The sequence below is a fragment of the Telopea speciosissima genome, chromosome 3 (assembly GCF_018873765.1).
Source record: "Telopea speciosissima isolate NSW1024214 ecotype Mountain lineage chromosome 3, Tspe_v1, whole genome shotgun sequence".
NCBI lineage: Eukaryota > Viridiplantae > Streptophyta > Magnoliopsida > Proteales > Proteaceae > Telopea > Telopea speciosissima.
The window spans coordinates 28,236,291-28,254,892 of NC_057918.1; the positions used below are offsets into that span (position 1 = coordinate 28,236,291).

At 39.5% G+C, this 18,602-nt stretch overlaps 2 protein-coding genes and 1 long non-coding RNA gene across 4 annotated transcripts; 1 reads left to right on the forward strand and 2 right to left on the reverse strand.

Annotated features, from left to right (window-relative positions):
• Window positions 1–917: 917 nt before the first annotated feature.
• LOC122656720 lies at window positions 918–10,656 on the reverse strand. The gene is made up of 3 exons (XR_006332145.1): window positions 10,645–10,656; window positions 6,073–6,075; window positions 918–1,056 (listed from the first exon to the last, which is right to left on the reverse strand). It is a non-coding gene; the product is annotated as an uncharacterized LOC122656720 (long non-coding RNA).
• Window positions 2,782–14,597, forward strand: LOC122656719 (E3 ubiquitin-protein ligase SPL2-like). Of its 2 annotated transcripts, XM_043851340.1 has the most exons (7): window positions 2,782–2,811; window positions 5,482–5,912; window positions 8,027–8,128; window positions 11,680–11,850; window positions 12,027–12,148; window positions 13,016–13,135; window positions 14,253–14,597. In XM_043851340.1, exons 2-7 carry the CDS (start codon window positions 5,526–5,528, stop codon window positions 14,539–14,541), a joined length of 1,191 nt encoding a protein of 396 aa, XP_043707275.1. In that variant the 5' UTR covers window positions 2,782–2,811; window positions 5,482–5,525; the 3' UTR covers window positions 14,542–14,597. The 2 variants fall into 2 exon arrangements, with proteins under 2 accessions (XP_043707275.1, XP_043707274.1); XM_043851339.1 differs by lacking the exon at window positions 2,782–2,811 and having other exon boundaries at window positions 5,452–5,912.
• Window positions 14,598–16,989: 2,392 nt separating this feature from the next.
• Window positions 16,990–18,409, reverse strand: LOC122656323 (F-box protein FBW2-like). The gene is made up of 2 exons (XM_043850803.1): window positions 17,963–18,409; window positions 16,990–17,798 (listed from the first exon to the last, which is right to left on the reverse strand). The coding sequence occupies exons 1-2, from the start codon at window positions 18,325–18,327 to the stop codon at window positions 17,240–17,242; spliced, it is 924 nt and encodes a 307-aa protein (XP_043706738.1). The 5' UTR covers window positions 18,328–18,409; the 3' UTR covers window positions 16,990–17,239.
• Between the last annotated feature and the right edge of the window lie 193 nt (window positions 18,410–18,602).

Consider the following 18,602-nt stretch of genomic DNA (forward strand, 5'->3'; position numbering starts at 1 on the left):
CAAAAACCTTTTTTTTTTCAGGGTTACCAAGCATCATTTTAAGACCAAAAAACGCTCAAAAAACACAGAAACACATAAAAGTGTATCGAACCCAAAAACACTAAAAAAAACAAAAGTGTTACTATACAAAGTCTTAGTAACATTCTTAATACAAGAAATCATCTCGTTCCACATCATATTAGATTCTCCATCAAAATCACACTTTTCTTGTTTATTAATAAATAATTTCAAGTATTCTCTTAAACTCTACCAACATATCCTAAGGCAAATAATCTCACTTTTTTTAAAGTAAATTTCTTGTACCTCCCTGGGTAAGTAACCCGAATAACAAGTAACCCTACATTTTAAAAAAAAATATCACGTATCTCCCTCGCTTTTACAAATTTATAATAGATAGATCCATTCCGTTAGTTGATCCCTATTAAATGATGATGTCATTGGGTTAGAGTTTACTATATTGCCAAACTATCCTTGAAGAAGGGCAAACTTTCCGTTTTACCCTTCCTTACAAAACCCTCAAATCGAAAGTGAAATCAGTTAGGGTTGACACTTATTCGTTGCAAACTCTTCAATCTCCAAAATAGGCTCTGGCGAACTGCTATCCTCCAAGCCAAACAATCCCGACGACCTGCAAAACGTGTAGAGATAATTTTTTCTTCCTCCTCTTATTGCATCAATTTGTTATGAAATATGATCGTACAGTTTGTTAATGTGCCAGGGAAAATTATCACCTCCAGTTTGCTGACCGGCCCAGTTCCCCAGTTCCTCTCATAGGGGGATGGTGGACCCCACCCGGGCAGGGTGTTTGGGCATGGGTAGAGAGGTCATTTCAGCCCCCCTTTGTTAGAGGAACTGGGGAACTGGGCCGGTCAGCAAACTGGAGGTGATAAAGATCCAATGTGCCAGTGGGGTAATTTTCTAAAGAAATGTAGGAAGTATCAAATCTTGAAAGTTAAGAGGGCTTGTTCTTGGAATTGGTTTTGCAATCAATCAGCTAGCATTGCTCACTGTGTGACAATCCCTTGCTTCTCATACCAAACCCTACTACGCCAAATCCTTTCCCACATGGTCACTAGATTTGTGCTTAAATTCATAGGTCATGTTGCTCTATCTATCACCTTTTTTTCGTTTTTTTTTGTGTTTACTGTCTTACCATCACCTTATACATGTTACACCATGAGAATTGTTTGAAATAGTGTTTTATGAGAAAAAAAAAAAAATAAAAAAGGGTAAAGGACACGTACTCCCTTAGAATGCACCTAATATTCTTTGTACCTTTCTAAGCGGCTCAATATTCCATGTACCACCCTTCAATATTTCACGTACCACCTCTGCTTTACACCCCAAATGCCATTTAAGTCCACACCAGGTATTAAATGCTATAAAATGACCAAACTATCCTTTCTTGTATCTTTTCTAAAATTTGAAAATACCTAATTGCCCTGACCTATTTGTTAAAATTTGAAAAGACCAAAATGCCCTCATCTTTCCCAAATCATTATCTTCTTTTACATACTCACCACCACCACCCACCATTAACACCATCACCATCTCACCGTGAAGCCCCACCTCACTGTCTCTCCTCCCTTCCTCTACTTCCTCCACCTCTCTCAGCCGCTCATCACTCCAAGTTGCAGCATCTCTGTCCTCTCCTTGATTTGAGCTTTGAGCAAAGCGAGAATATACCTCAGCTTTGAGCTTATCTTTCTCCTTAAGCATGGATTCGTAATCGGAGAGAAGGGATTCGTAAGATGACTTGAGAACATCATATTCTCTGTCGAGCTGCTTCGTCTTCCAACGAGCCTGCGGTTCTGAAACCACACATCAGACCAGTAATGGCTCACACTTCGTCCAATCCCTATTAATCCTTTTAGGTCCATGCATCTGAGATGCCATACGACTAAAAATCCGAATATCATTATCCGTTATCCTAACGGTTCTCAATTTCTGAGTTTCGATTTCTGGGGTTACTAGAATGAAAAACAAATCCTTCTCAGCAGGAAATTCAAGAGGAATTATTTCAAGACACACGTAGTTGTCGATCAGAACAAATCCTCCCATGAATGCTGCCGTTAAATTTTCGATGTGACAATCGTCATACTATGTCAATATAGAGAGACTAGCTTGGATTAAATCTACGACCGACAATTTCCTTCCAAAAATCTCATTAACAGCAACAGCCGCATTAGCAGCACTCGATCCAATTTTCCCTAACGGTGATAATACCTTCTCGATAGTGAGGGAAAGACCGACCGATTTGATTCCCAGTCTTTCCATGACGGACCTTGCTGCTATTCTAGCGGAATTAAAACAAAGGTTGAGCGTATCGTAATTCCATAGAGGGTCGAGCTCGCTCGACGGAATCGATTGATACAGAAGAAGTGATTGGAATTTCTCCAAGAAGGGCACTTAGGACAATGAGCTCTCCCTCTCCAAGGTCATCTGATGAAGATATTGATAAGAAAGCAGATTTGTCTATTGAGAATTTCTATGATCGACTTTGGATGGAAAGGCAGGTTTCATTGAATCTAGGATATTGCAGAACAGATAGCTTGGAAAAGCAATGAATCGGATTCGTAATGAAAGATGGGTTTTTGTTGAAAGTTGGAGGAAGGCCTGTGTTTTAGAAGGGAATTCTCTTGGTAATAAAGATCATTCTTTAATTCTTTTCCTTTTTTGATTTATTTCACTTTTCACTCTGTATACCCCACCCCACTCTCTTTTCTTCCGCTTTTCCTGTTTTATTTTTTCTTCATTTGTTCTTCGCCTTCGATCAGTTGCAAGAGAGAGAGAGAGAGAGAGAGAGAGCTGGTGGTACCTGCATATCCATTCTACAGCGGTGGTGGCGGTGGTGGTAGTGGGTATTTACATTGTAAAAGAAGATGAGGGTATTTTGATCCTCTTAAATTTTAGCAAATATGTCAGGGCAATTAGGTCTTTTTAAATTTTAAAAAAGATAGAAGAAAAGGTAGTTTGGTCATTTTTTAGTATTTAATACCTGCTGTGGACTTAAATGGCATTAGGGGGATAAAGCAGGGATGGTACGTGGAATATTGAGCCGCTTAGGGGGATACGAGGAATATTAGATGCATTCTAAGGGGTACGTGACCTTTACCCAAAAAAAAATGGGACACAACCACAATGTACAGCGGTGGTGGTGGTGGCGGTGGCGGTAGTGGTAGTGGGTATTTACATTGTAAAAGAAGATGAGGGTATTTTGGTCCTCTTAAATTTTACCAAATATGTCAGGGCAATTAGGTCTTTTTAAATTTTAAAAAAGATAGAAGAAAAGGTAGTTTGGTCATTTTTTAGTATTTAATACCTGCTGTGAACTTAAATGGCATTAGGGGGATAAAGCAGGGATGGTATGTGGAATATTGAGCCGCTTAGGGGGATACGAGGAATATTAGATGCATTCTAAGGGGTACGTGACCTTTACCCAAAAAAAAATGGGACACAACCACAATGTACACTCCCCCCCCCCCCCCCTCACTTGGTCTCTCTTCTCTTTTTTCATTTAATGACCTCCGACATAGCATTTGGATCAATGTTAAATGTATCGGAATCGGTATCCATATCAATCTCAATCAATAATGATTCCAATATTGATATGATACTAATCAAGGATGTATCAAAATGGTATCGCACTTAAATTCAAAAAGTGAATTATTTTTTTATTTCATAAGACCAATCTGTGTTGATACGGATAATGTTATGTGTGTCTCGAATTCTTGGACCCATTACGAAGAATGACCGGCTTCGACATTTTTTGTGGCGACCCGATGGATATACCTGGATCCGATGGAGGAGTATTTATGTTCTTTACTTGCTTTGTTATAAAGAGTGAGAATTTTTTGGGGTTTTCGATTTAGGGTTTTTGGGAGAGAGCAGCAGTGCCGTTTTGGGTGTTCTTGAGGGATCTCCATTGTAACTTTCTTCGATTTACATAGTGAAACAGCTTCGTCTTCGCCCATGGACGTAGCATACCATACTAGTGTGTGAACCACGTTAAATCTTCGTGTCATCTTGTTCTGTTTTTGTTTCTTTTTGTGTTTTGGTTGGTGCTTTGCTTTAACAGGTAATAATACATATCGACTACTATACCGATATTTGGAACCATGGGCTATGGATCCCTCAGCCATTATTTAATAATGGGAAAAGAAGGCAGCCATGTTGCGTGGTTCCCATGTCCATACACAAGAAGGGTGAAATGAAAAATCCCACCCTTGCATTGGATGCCCCATGCACTCTCATTGGCCCTTGTGCTTAGTGTAGGAGCCACACAACCTGATGCAATTCCCTCACGTTAAGTATTTAAGATCAATGGTTCTTTGAACCTAAGGCGTTTTCCATGCCTACAGACATAAATATTTGTTACTTATTAATTTAAGGAAAGAGAAAAAAAAATACTTCGCTATGTTTGGGGATTTGGATCCTCTGTAGCACGACAGGGTGTATAGTGCACATCTAATGGTCCGCAATTCTCAAGCATGCAGCCCAACACACAGGCAGGGTGTTGGGTTGCATGCCTAGACACTGCAAGCCATTGGATGTGAGCTACACACCCTGTTGCGCTACAGAGGAGCCCCATCCTATGTTTGGATGTCAAGAGAAGAAAAAGACAATTCAAAGAATTTAAGAAGAGAGATAATACACATAAATCAATCATTATGTTATCATAATTTCTATTTTATTATTTTTTTAGATAAGGGTTCTCTGAGCCAACGGTGCCCCTACATCAAGCATAGTTGGAAAACCGGGTTTTGACTGGGACGAGTCGCTTGAGTCGAGTCAAAATTTTGAAAAACCTGATCAAAAGAGTCGTGTAGACTAGGTCAGGGTAAAAAATGACAAAGGTGGGTCATAAATCGTCCGAGTCAAATAAGACTCGGTACACTTTTATCTAAATCATGAAAACTCGACGAGTTTAATCATTTTTTTAAAAATCATAAAGCCGATTCACTTGAAAAGTGAGTTGAGTAAAATACTAAATCTATATTTTAAAACAATAAGAAACTTTCAATTTTTTGACTCCCTTCTCTTGTTCAATGGTATAAACTCAAATGCATTGATATGTGATTTTTTATTTTATTTCGTTTATCTCATATTTTTTTCTGTATTTTTTTATTTTTTATTAATTTATACATGTTTATTGTATTAAAAATTAAGAAACATGATTCATTTTGACCGAGTTTGACAAGGCTGAGTCACCAGGTATTTTTTTAAAACGAATCGAGTTAGAAAACCTGATTTTCCTCAAGCCACATTGTCATATTTAATTTATTTTTTTAAGGAAAAAAATATTATTAATTAATCCTTTTTGTGTCATGGTGTAGAGATTGCCTTACACTTGGAGAGTTTTATTTTAATATATTTTGTCATTTATTTTCTTGGCTTCCAAACATAGCCTAAAAAATAAGAACGTAAGTAGGCCATATGGTACCACAGTAGCCCAATTTAGAAGGAAAAATAGAGAGAGAGACGCCGTCGGTTGATGGATCAAATGCATAAGAGATAAGGACGGAATGTCCTCTCACGACGGAGCCGCCGCGGCTGTTTTCGCTCAGGTCGCCTTATCGGCGGATGGTGCCGTCATCGGCCTGGTCCTGGCCTATGTGGCGATTCAGAGCTTTTTCAAATTCAGCTACACCTCTTCTGCTCTTCGCAAAATCCGCCGAGCTCCAGCTGTTCGCGTGTCTGATCTCCGATTCCTCCTTTCTTCATCCGACGACAGCAACAATAACGCTAGTAACACCGACGAATCTGAACCCTCTGAAGGAAAGCTTCTCTTCGTTCGTGGTCTCGTCGAGGCGAAATCTACTATCGATGGGAATTGGAGGAGCTTGAGGCCTAACGTCCTGGTCTCCCATGAATCCGGGGAGAGAGGAGTTGTCTTACAGAGAACTCAGACGGTACCTCAGATTTTTTTTCTGGTTCTTTTAATCAATTTCGAACAGTAAAATTTCACTTTTTTTTTTTTAATTTCGTACTCCTTAATTTTTTTTCTTCTTCAAAGAAAAAAAGGGGAGGGGGGTCGGGTATTCAGTTCTCTCTGTCATTATACGCATTTACTGTCTAATGTATAGTGGACACAAATATAATTGCATGTTTGAGTGATTTAAAGCTGCAAATTTTCGTGAGTATAGCAAGCTGTGTTATAGTTTGTGCCTTCTTTTGATGTGTAACCTCAATATGTATATCTCTGGTTCTATAAGAAGGTAGAAAGGAATGATGTACTGAATACGGAGCCCCACCCAAAGCAAATTAAGCATTGTCAATCTCAATGGTAAATAAAGACACCTATTATTTGACAGCTCCTTGTATGCTGAGCTTGTACTTTGGCTTCCATTGGAACGAGGTGTACAGGGCAGGAACTCAGCAGTGCAAATGCCAATGTGGATCCAAGAATTTTTACAGAACTTTCATCCATCTTCATCCAACCAGAGATGAAAAAAATTGATCTACCCTATGATCGAACTCAAAGCCCTAGAATGAGATAATCTGAGGCTGAAGAAAGGGATATCAGCTCAGCCATGGAGGCCACATCCACTGCGCCTAATTAGGCATCATTAGAGATGTGTCACCCTCTCTGAAAGTTCAGCTTATCCTTGACAACCAAAGATTGCCAAGTGAAAACCATCAACATCATGCTTACAGAGCCTTGATTTCATGATATAATTAATCTTTTAGGTAGCTTAGGAATATATATATATATATATATATATATATATATATATATATATATATATATAAAGGACTGCCAATCTTGATTGGTGATGGATGAGGATGTTGAGATGGATGATTGTTAAAACTAAAAAATATTTAATAAGAAATGAACAAATTAGAGAAAATTTAGGAATAGCTTCGATACATGATAAGTTGAGAGAAAGTTGTATGAGGTGGTATGAATATATGCAATGGAGGCGTTTGAATGTTCTAGTAAGGAAGGGTGATATGATTCAGATTGGAGGAACTAAAAGAGCCAGGGTAGGATTAAAATGACTCAGAGAAGTGGTGAGGAAATACATGCATAGCTTAGGACTAGTAACAAGTATGACTTTGAATAGAGTTGATTGGAGAAAGAAGATCCATGTAGCCAAACCCTTTTAGTTGGAATAAGGCTAGGCTGAGTTGAGTTGTAATCTTGATAGGTGATGTCATAAAGTATTCTTCATAAGAAATCAATCGCCAACCCCCGTGTGCAATTTGCATGATAATCATTTCAAGGGCCTAAACTGTTCCTGAAACATATTAGCATTGTACCCATCCCAACTTTCAGGACTAGCAATGGGTGTATGTCAAGATTAAAACAGTGCCCCTTATCATTAAATTCCACTTGCCAAAATAAAAACAAACTGTTCACTTCCTTCTGAATTCCCCAGCCTTGATTTGACAAAAGGGAACGATGCCAAAAAAACTGGTTCCTTGTCTGCCTTAAATATGTTCTGGCATGACAAAGAAGACACTGGCTGCTCCCCCTCCCGCATTTGATACATGTTAGTTCCCCCAATTCATAATAATAATAATGAATTGGAAGACAAAGTTACCCCTTCACCATAATAATATCGTACCATTTAAATATTCTAACAAAACCATAACACTTTATATTGACTCTAGGGGAAGCTCATACCCTTTACAAAATGAGTTCCTCTCTTTGACAACAACAATTTATCAATACTAAAGATTAAGCATCTTTCGAGGGTGGACCTCGGCGCAACAGTAAGGTTGCTCCATTGCAACATAGTAGTCGCGGGTTCAAATCGGGAAACAGCCTGTCCGCTAACCGGAGGTAAGGCAGCATACATTGTGACCCTCCCAGACCCTGCAGTGGCAGGAGCCTCGTGCACTGGGTATAAATATTAAGCATCTTTCAAGATTTTTACAGGGGTTACATTTTTGCCAATTCCAGTTTAGTTATTGGTTTTATTCCTTTAGGATGTGTGATACTTTTTCCTTTTTATATAAATATGGAATGAATTTTTTAGAGTTAAGATGTTTAAGCTTTGCGGTTTATTTTTTCGTGTAGTGTATCTACAATGAATGGAGAGGATTGTTCGGATGGACATCTGACTTACGCACCCTCTTTGCAAGATCCTGGAAAGAGCAGAAGTCTACCTCATTAAGAACAGTAAGTTTGTGTAACCACTTCATTTAGGACAGACTACTCTCTCTTAATTTAACTTTTTGATAAATAACAGATGAAATGAAGTGCTCTTTCTTTACCCATAACAGATTGTTTTACAAGCAAATGCATATTCTTTCTAGCAAAGCCGATATGATGTCAATATTTAATGCAGCTTTCCAACCTAATTCCCAATTAGGAATTATGGACTTGACTTGGATAGTTGATTAGTCAAGGGCTGATTAAGGAGAATAATGAAGAAGAGAACTACGACAGAATCAAGGAACCAATTGCAGAGCCTGTCTGCAGAAATTAATATCTGATACAGTAAGAACAGAATGAATTAATGTTTTGTGGATTGGATGATACAGTTTACCATACTTGAGGTGTTAGGAACAAACCTTTTTTACTGTTGAAGGAGCTGCCTGGAGATCCTATTACTGCAGCCTGTGATAGTGGGTTCAAGGTAGAAAATAGTGGCAGAAAGAAGAATTGATGGGAGGGAAAATAAGAATCAAACGGAGAAGGAAAAGAAGTAGGTAGAGGGAGAAGAGGATTCGGTGGGGGAGGAAGGAATGGACAGAAGTGGGAGAAGACGGGAGAGAGAAGGAATCTATTGGGTGGGGGGTGGAGGAGTGAGGGAGAATCCATATTCCACACACATAGTTTTCAACCCAAAATGAACATGGTACTTCATTCTGGTACGTGCAGAGTTTTCCCTCTCTTCGCTAGCTTGAAGGTGAGAAGAAATAGATAATAAGAGAAGAACAAGGAACGAGTTGGCTGGTTGGGAGGTGCGAAACCTCTTTTTCACAAGAGAAGTTAGATGTAATCACGTAATTAGCTACCCTTAATATTCAAAAGAGAGAATAAATAGGTTGCATAACAACCGTTACAGCCCAAGTAGTTATCCTAATCTCACGTACAAACAGTTATGACTCATAGCTTCTACCACAACTACACGACTCAAGCTCTACCACTAGTAAACAAATACAAATGGTATTTAAAATATAATAATAAATAAATCATCCCACACATGCCACCTAGGCCCGTAACAATTCCCTCCCTCTTAATTTCTAGTCTTGTCCTCAAGACCAAGTTTTGGAAGTTGGTGTTGCATTGCATCGGTTTCTTCCCACGTGCCGTCCTCCTCATAACAACCTTCGATCAAGAATAATTTTTTGCATTGATGTCCTGGCACGAACTGTTCATTACAGTTGTAACAAAGTCCCTTAGCCCGCCTTTCTTGCATCTCTGTTGATGAGATTCGACGAACGGGAAGAGGTTAATGTTAGGAGGAATGCTTTTTCTTTCAAGTGATTGGTCACAGGCTTCGTACGGTTGAGCCAATCCAATAGCTGCAGATAAGGTTGTGGGGCGACTAGCAAGGATGTCGGCCTTGACTTGGTCGTTTTGTCTACTTACAAAAAAAACTCACCTGCCGATGTGGTGGAAGAGGCCCCACCTTGGAGAGGAGCTTTTCAAACCGGGATTGATAGTCTCGTACGGTACCAAGTTGCTACAGCTTGGTGAGCTCCCCAAAGAAATCTTGAAAGGGGGTCGGTCCGAATCTAGAATGCAATCCATCGTAAAAGGTGCGCCAATCCAGCATTCTTTGATCTTGCTTAAATATCTGGAACCACATTTGCGCCTCTACTTCCAAGTGGAAAGAAGCTAATGCCACCCTCTCCTCCTCAGGTGTTTGGTGGAAGTTGAAAAACTGCTCCGCTCTACAGGTCCAATTTGTCGTATCTTCCTCTTCGTTGTAATGCGGAAAGTCCAATTTGACTAACCTTGGAGTGAAGGACTGCTGTGAGGTAGTAGTACGTGCCAATGGGGTGAGAAGGGAAAACCGAGTTCCTCCTAGATTGGGCATTGGGATGCGTGATGTCTCCCCTTCCTCTAGTTCCGTTTGAGGAGTTGGTGGTGAAATCAATCTTTCGAACATCTTGCTGAGCTTGGCAAGCACCTGTTGTTGCCCATCGAGTTTGGTCAAGATTTGCTGATGCCCATCATTGAGTGTACTTACGTCCTCTTCAAGTTTCTCCACTCGTTGCTCCATTCCCAGGCTCTGGGACCAAGCTGGTACGTGCAGAGTTTTCCCTCTCTTCGCTATCTTGAAGGTGAGAAGAAATAGACAATAAGAGAAGAACAAGGAACGAGTTGGCTGATTGGGAGGTGCCAAACCTCTTTCTCACAAGAGAAGTTAGATGCAATCACGTAATTAGCTACCCTTAATATTCAAAAGAGAGAATAAATAGGTTGCATAGCAACCGTTACAGCCCAAGTAGTTATCCTAATCTCACGTACAAACAGTTATGACTCAACTTCTACCACAACTACACAACTCAACCTCTACTACTACTAAACAAATTCAAATGGTATTTAAAATATAATAATAAATAAATTATCCCACACATGCCACCTAGGCACGTAACACATTCCCTCTATTTGAATATATGTACAAGGATTTAAAATAAATTAGATTCTGATTAGACTCCTCTTCCTAAAACTGGTGGGACAAAAATGAGAAACTTCTGACTAAAAGACTGACTTGCAATAGATATGCTTGGACAACCCACAACCAAACTAACAGCTATTTATTTTTAAAGAGGTAAAAATATAGAATTTCTCCCTGCTGTAAAATTAAAGACCCAAAGTAATCAGCGCTTCGGGCCCTTATGTGGACCTAGTATTGAGCCCGTCAGATTGGACTTTGGACTGGACCTTCTAGGCTTTACCTTTCACATCAATCATGCTTGTCTAACCAATTCAAAGCCACTGCATCAGTATTGTTTCCATTTTGGGTTTTGCTAAATGAGTGGTGGTGCTAGTGGAGTACTGATATGATGATAGAAATTTGTGAAGCATAGACTGTCTTCTGATTCAAACTCCATTTTCTGTAATTGCTCCTTACAAATTTATTTCGAAGAAAGCAGAACATAGCAATATACTAGATCCAGAATTTTATGTTCCTTTCTCCACCCCCCCCACCCCCCAAATTTTCCCAATAATATGAAATTTATTACATTATTGGGGGAGGGGCATGGGAGTGGAAAGATAATGTCAAGAAGTAGAAAGTCGAAGACAGGACTGTCAGGATATGATGGCCTCTGGGAACATCTCTTTAGCAAGTACTCCACTTAATGCAAGACCATGAAGTAAATTGATCTAACTAATCCAAACCTTCCTTTAATGATATGACTATGAGAGATCTTCCTAGTATTTCTCCTGGTGTTCTGATAAGATGTTGTAGTGGGTTGGTTTACACTGTGCTAATATTCTATGTCAGTGCTGCTGTTGGATCTGCTCGAAGAAGCCTCTATGCAAAATCCTGCTTGATAAGATATTGTATTGGGTTGGTTTACAGTGTGTTAAAACTAAAATTTTATTCAGCCAGAGATTACTGCTATTGAATCTGCTTCAAGAAGCCTTTATCTGAAACCAGTGGTCATACCAGTGCTTTACTGTGAATGACATATTTATGGCATGATGAAGTGAACTAGGTCCTTTGTGTTTGCCCAATGTGACTATTATGGATTATGTTTGTTTTACAGGTTCCGTTTATTCTTGTTGAAGCTGGTCAGTGGCCACACACTGATTATGTTATCGTCAATTTGGATGGCTCAAGGCATCCACTACCTCTTATGACAGTTTATCATCAGTTGCAGCCGGTCCATGCTTCTCCATATACTTTCCTCCAGGCACTTTTTGGTCATGAATATCCTGTGAGTTGTACATGAAATATATTTTTTGCTTGGTATATTGTTTATTTGAAATACTTGAATTTATTTGGAAGCTAATTATCTCTTCTTCCTCTGCTTCTTAACTTTGTTTTTCCTTTTCTATTTTTCCCATAATCTTCTTTCAGTTTGTTGATCCAGTAATTGCTTTGTTTTGCAAGGTTGGTCTGCTAGATGAAGAGAAAATTCTTCCATTGGGAAAGGAGATAAGTGCAGTTGGTGTTTGCAGATTGCAAGATGGAACTCCAGAGATTAAGTCTTGCAAGGACCTTCCATTTTTCTTGTAAGGAATTTTCTTGAGGATAGAGATCTGCTAGGCTCCATAGCTTGAACATGCGGAATCCATGTCATAGCATTGACTGAGGCATGCTAGATAATCTATGTACTATATTGGTGTATTTTAGACCAGATGGTATACTACATGGCACACATCTATTGTTAGTTCTCAAACTGGAGTGTTTATTCAAAACTTACTGCTCTGAACAGCTATTATTGTCAAACTTGTCACAATTTTTCTGGTCAAAGAATTTGATGCTTGATTGTGGCTAAAGCTCCTCAGATCTGGCAGCTGTGATGATTCATATTGTTCTACCAAAAAAGATGATTCATATTGGGATTAGTTGGAAGTTTGTACTTTGCACCAATGAAGTGGTGGTTCCCAGTACCATTTGCATGTCTGCTTCTGTTGTGATATTCTGTTTGTTGATGACTTATATTGGGTTCATTGGGAAGTTGTAGCCTGGGGTCTTTGTAGCTGATCAGTCAAGTTGTGGTTCCCACAATTGTATGCATGGTAGCTGTTGTTGTGATGTTCTGTTTGTTGATGGTAAATATCATCTACAAAAATCCAGTCTATAATCTATGATTGACTTAATCTAACTACCTAATTACATGTCTCTATACCAACCAATCCACTTAAAAATATATCCAAATTTCAGCCCTATTGGTTATAATATTAAGCTGGAAGCAAATGTGTGATTGTTGGATATTATGGTTTTCTTTGTATTGATTTCTATTTTCCATCGAATTTGCTCAGGACATTGACGCCGCAGATTATTTGATACCTATTTAATGATGGGGAAATTAATTTTAATTGATATAATTCCTTGCCTGCCTAAATGGAGTAAATAGTGAATTTTTTTTCCTTCAGGTCTGACATGACCAAGGATCAGATGGTGGTAGATCTTGCATTTAGGACAAAGGTTCTGTTGTGGGGTGGCATTCTTCTTGGCTCACTGTCATTTGGTATATTAGGCTATGCTATTGTGAGGTACTGTGCTAAACCACTTCACTCCTACGGATTATTCGAAATTTTTGTTCATCTTATATCAATTAGAGAACTTATGGAGAATGTAAATTTAGATGGTTGAAATAGAGTAGATCACTAGATCCTCCATTCTCTCGTCTTGGTGAAAGCAGGAATTGGTTGATCTGATAGATTTAGTTGACAAATCAAAAATGGCCCTTGAAATCCTAAATTAAATGTTTTGCTCCATCCTTTATCTAGGCCTCCTGAACATGGATCCAATTTGAAGGATTCAAGCAGTGTTATCAGACAAGAAAATATTGTCTGAGTGCTAGTTATAACTGTCTAAATGACGCCTCTATAGGTGTATTTAGAGCCTATAACCTTCTTTTGATTAACCCTTGTCTTATTCTCAATAGTTCCTCAAAGGTGAAAAAATGGTTATCAAAATAATTTGAAAGTGACTAACCATTATGTCATTATCAAAATTGTCATTATCTTGCACATTTTTCAAGTACACATGTGAAATGACAAGATTTGCTCTCATTGAAAAAAAGTGTGTTATACTAAAAGGCAAAAAACTAAGGTTACAAATTATTTGACACCTTAAGGGATTTCAATAAGAAAATCTAATATATATATATATATATAAAATGGTCTGAAATTTGGATATGTTTTGACACCTTGGCACGTTGGTCAAGTGCTCACTTGCTGAATGCTTGGTCACGGGTACAAGTCCTAGAAACAAGGGTAAGGCTGCATACATTTGACCCTCCCCAGACCCTGCTAAGCACAGGAGCATTGTGCACTGGGTACAGCCTTTTTTTTATGGTCTGAAATTTGGATATGTTTTTAAATGGACTAGGCATCCAATCATTCACACCCAAGCATCTGACCCCCTGCTGGATGGTTTGAACTAAAATATTCCCAAAACACAGTATTAGTCAGAAACAGTTTATTGTCCAAATGGTCTGATAGCAATCAGATTGGCTGATCCTGTGGTCCTTAGTACACTGTTCAACTGTTTGTACACTTCCTATGGACTTTGATCTTTAATGGTTCTCCTTGGAACACTGAGAAGGAAAATTTCAGGCAAAAAAAGAGGCATTATTTTTTTTTATTAATTTACTGGTGCATTCAGGAACTGGAATAGATGGAAAGAATGGAGACAGCAGATGCAGACCCGACAACCGATAGACACTGCTGCTGCTGCTATTGCTGAAATTGGTAGAGATGAAGATGTTGGTGATGTTCCAGATGGGGAGTTGTGCGTAATTTGTTTGATGCAACGACGGCGATCTGCTTTTGTTCCATGTGGGCATTTTGTTTGCTGCCAAGGCTGTGCCCTATCAGTAGAGCGTGAATCAGCTCCTAAGTGCCCTGTTTGTAGGCAAACCATCCGGACATCAATTAGAATATATAATTCTTAATGTACAACTAAATACTAGTCTCAACCCTTTAACATGTTATTGTGTAGTTTATTTCTTACATTTTCCCCGTAAAAAAATCTCTTGTCCTGTAAATAGTGTCAGATTTAGTATTAAAGACTTTACTTGACCGTTGAAATGGAGAAAATTATTGATGTGCATGTCCAATTGTCTGGTAGGGTGATATAAGCATTTGCGCATAGAAGGTTGCTTGATCGAGTTAAGCTGAGAATCAATACAGCGAGTTTGGATCCTTTGTTCCAATACTTCCTGCTTCAAACTTTACTCCAATTCGTGGAGCTCAAGAATAAAGCAGCATAAAAGGATATTTGGAACACTCATAGATGGCTCATTGAAAAGGCGAAAGATTTTCGTCATCCATGGTGAAAAAGAGAATCTCTTCATACACGATGATTTGAAGTTATGATTGGACGCTTGGAACAGTGAGTCTCATCATTAACTTCCGTCTCATGTTGTTAGCTAAAGTCTGAAATACCCTTCCTCAGTGACTTAGAAGAAAGTCTATTGATTCATATTCTCAACTTCAGTGACAATTGCTATACTTTTTTGTTGAAGGACCAGTTCTCATACTTAAAGAGAAGTATTTTACACAAACAGAAAGTATTAAGCATTGTAAAAATCTGGCGGGTTGATCAATATCCCATAGTCTCTGGGACCGTTTCCTGAAATCAAAATATTTCATTCATCAATCCTCTCTTCTGATTTATCAAGGGAGGAAATATTGCTCTTGCATTTGGAACAGCTTGCAAAGTATTCTCCCTACCCTTAGTAAAATGATTTGCGACATGTTGGTAATGGCACATCTATTAACATATGGGCAGACCCTTGGATTCCAGGTTTTGATGCATTTCATATACCTGACCCCGTCTCTCGACATCATTTGTTTCGAACAGTAGCTGAGCTTATTGGCAACAAAAAACTTGGAATTCCACCTTAATTACCAATATTCCATCCCTGAATATTTCTTCCGTGATTCTTCAAATACTATTTGAGCACCAATGCTCACAAAGACCAGTGGTTCACTCCTCTCTCTCCATAAATGGGAGGTTTTCAACCAAGATTATGGCAACATTCCTCACTGGAGCTGTAGCCATTAGAGTTGATATCAGGCATCAAAGTATCTGGTAAGCTCATCACCCCAAGCTCAATATGATCACCCGGAAACTAATGATGGGCATAGTACCAACTTGATCCTTGTTAAGCAGACACTTCGAAATAAATCAGGAAACGCCCATACGCCCATTTCATCACATGGAACCAGAAACCACTTGGCACCTGTTCCTTTATGTACTTACTTTCACAAAGAGAATATAGGCAGCAGGAAAATTGGAATTGCACACAGAAAACTTGAGGGCCTGATCTTAGGCCCTGACTAACTTAGGTTTTCGGGGCATTGGATTCTCACCAATGTTTGTGTTACTTAAGCCGGCATTCTCGCTTCCACTTCGTCCACACCTGCTCGCGCAGGTGTTTCCCTCTAAGACGGACTGCTCCCTTGCCAATACATTTTTACATCCCATAGCTTCAGTAGTTCAGCAGATTGCTTAGCCTTGTACATCTTCGGTGCAAGAGCGCTCAATCAGTGAGCTATTACAGAGGCAAACCTCCTGGCTGTCTCTGCACCCCTACCTCCTTTATCACTGAGCCGTCATTTATCTGAAATAAGAAGGTTGCTAAAACTTGGCCAATCATGGTATACTTTATCTGAGCTTCCATGAATACGGTTTGTTTTCTCCTCTAAACTCACCCAATCAAACCTATATGCTCTGTCAGATCTCCAAGTTGGAATGAGACCTTCTGAAATACTCTTCCGCAAACCACCAAAATCCTTCATCTACATCATCCTTGTCCTTGTGAACCATTGCACATACCATTCAGTAATCATACCCTCATCATCACTGCCGGGAGTTTCATTGTTGAAACAAAAGCAGGGTGGGCATCAGTTATTATTAATAATGACTATGCATTTGATATTATAGATGTGCAGGAAACTCACAAGAAGCTGATGGTAGAGGACTCATGCAAGAAGCTCCAGTGATGACAAGAGAACGGAATTCACCCCCATTGAATTATGGAGAGAATCACAACAAATGGTGGATTGGCTAAATGACATAACAGAGCAACACTGGCCATGGGATTTATTTACTTTGCTTTTAAATATCAAAATTCTCTGTAATAGTTTTTAACTGTCCCTGTTTTCATTAAGAAATCAATAACTTGTCTAAACATAGCACAATCTAGCAGTCAAAGCTAGAAGGGAGAAGCTCTCTGGGATTCTGGGAAAGTTGATATTAGTCTGTATGATACCTAGATTATCTTTCTTTTATTTCTCATAAAAAAGTAATAGGCATAGTAAAAAAAATTGAAGGACCAATCACTTGAGTTTGCATCACGGTGGAAAGCAAGAACAGAACACTTTTTTTTTTCCTTCTTGTATGGGAACTTGGTTCTTGACATCTTTCAAAAGATTAAACAAAATATGTTCTACAAGCATGTACCATCCACTTTTGGTATCCCTATAGTATTGATCATATACCCTCCCACCAAAAAGAAAAGCAAAATCAAACAAAGAACTGCAAGTATGTAATCCAAGAACTAAGACCTCAGCAGAGCAGGGATAAGTATCTAGTCCAATTTACCAAAAGTCAAAAAAACAAAAAGGAGACGAAGAACTTGTAAGCTATCCATCACTCTGTTCTGAGTCCGAAGGTGAGAATTCTGAGGCTTCATCCTCTTCAGCATCACTACCATCGTCAGACAATGGTAAATCATCAAAATTGGCATCCCAAGGGCTCTTGAAGACGGTGAGACGACCACACTTCTCCTCAAGATTGCCTTCCAACTTCACACTCCAACACCCTTGAATATCGAGGTGAGTGAGGGACTGGCATTTGGTCAGGATGGCATCGAGACCACGGTCGCTGAAGCGGCCATATCCAAGCTCAAGTTCACAGAGCCCTGGCATTGAATCGGCAATAACCATGGCCTCCCCATCGTCAACTTGAGGTTCCGGTGCTGCAGGAAACTCCAATTCTGGTGGTGGTGGTGGCGGCATGTTTCTCCTCAAACGAACCAAAGACTTGCAGTGCAACCCCAAAGCAGCAAGACCTTTGCAAGTGATCTTCAAACAGTAACTGATATCCAATAACGCCACTTTTGAGAGCGATTCAGCGTGTTTCTCCACTATCCTATCGGTCACCTCGCTCATTGGAATCTTCAATACCTTCAAGCATCTCCCACTGCATTTGCAGAACGCCAAAAGGAAAAATCCAGAAATGGAAATCTCAATAAACTGAAACCCAGTATTTCCTTCCCATGTTACTTAACTTCTAAGAAAGATTGAAGAAATAAGAGAACCGATTTGAAAAATGAATGAAAAACGAAAAGTAAAATCGATAATTACTAGTTAGCGACGTAAGAGAAACCGGAGTCACCAAGCTTGTAAGCTGAGAGAAGTCGAACAGAGCCTCTGCTACGACGGACGAGGCGACGAACTAAACAATCGGTGACATCGGTACTGCTGCACCGGCGACACCACTTCTCGACATCAATTTCGGTCCAACAGTAAGGACCAGCGATGGTCTCTCGCCATGATTTGCAGACGAGTTGGACCTCCTGAACCAACTCTTCTGCTGGAATTCGAACAAAAATCAAAGCCAATATCTCAGGGCTCAATCCTTCCCACCATCCCGATCTTCCACAACCGTCGTTCCCAGTGTCGGCACCGGAACCAGAATCGGAGCAAACCCTTTTGCTCTCCCCGTTCATCTTCTGCGCTCCTTCCTCTGGTGTGGCGTGAAACAGGCCTTTCTTCCGTCACCACTTGAGAGAATCTCAACGCGGAGAAGAACGAATGCCCTCTCCCGCTTTTATTAAGCTTTCATGCTGAAAGCACGTTGCGGCGAACGAAACGTGTGCAAGTGAGTATTTTTTTTCGTTTTTTTAATAGAACATGCAAGCGAGCAGTTTTTTTTTCTTCCCTTTTTCTTTTCTTTTTTTTAGATTAAGTTTCACCCGTCTCTAGGTGATGTGATCTAATGATT

Bases quoted from the DNA above. Each gene is read 5' to 3' on its own strand.
- LOC122656719 (XM_043851340.1), top strand. From the start codon at position 5,526: ATGTCCTCTCACGACGGAGCCGCCGCGGCTGTTTTCGCTCAGGTCGCC. The intron at 8,129-11,679 runs GTAAGTTTGTGT...TTTGTTTTACAG, and splicing joins AGTCTACCTCATTAAGAACA to GTTCCGTTTATTCTTGTTGA. The intron at 11,851-12,026 runs GTGAGTTGTACA...TTGTTTTGCAAG, and splicing joins TTTTTGGTCATGAATATCCT to GTTGGTCTGCTAGATGAAGA.
- LOC122656323 (XM_043850803.1), bottom strand. From the start codon at position 18,327: ATGAACGGGGAGAGCAAAAGGGTTTGCTCCGATTCTGGTTCCGGTGCC. The intron at 17,799-17,962 runs GTAATTATCGAT...CTGCAAATGCAG, and splicing joins TTCTCTTACGTCGCTAACTA to TGGGAGATGCTTGAAGGTAT.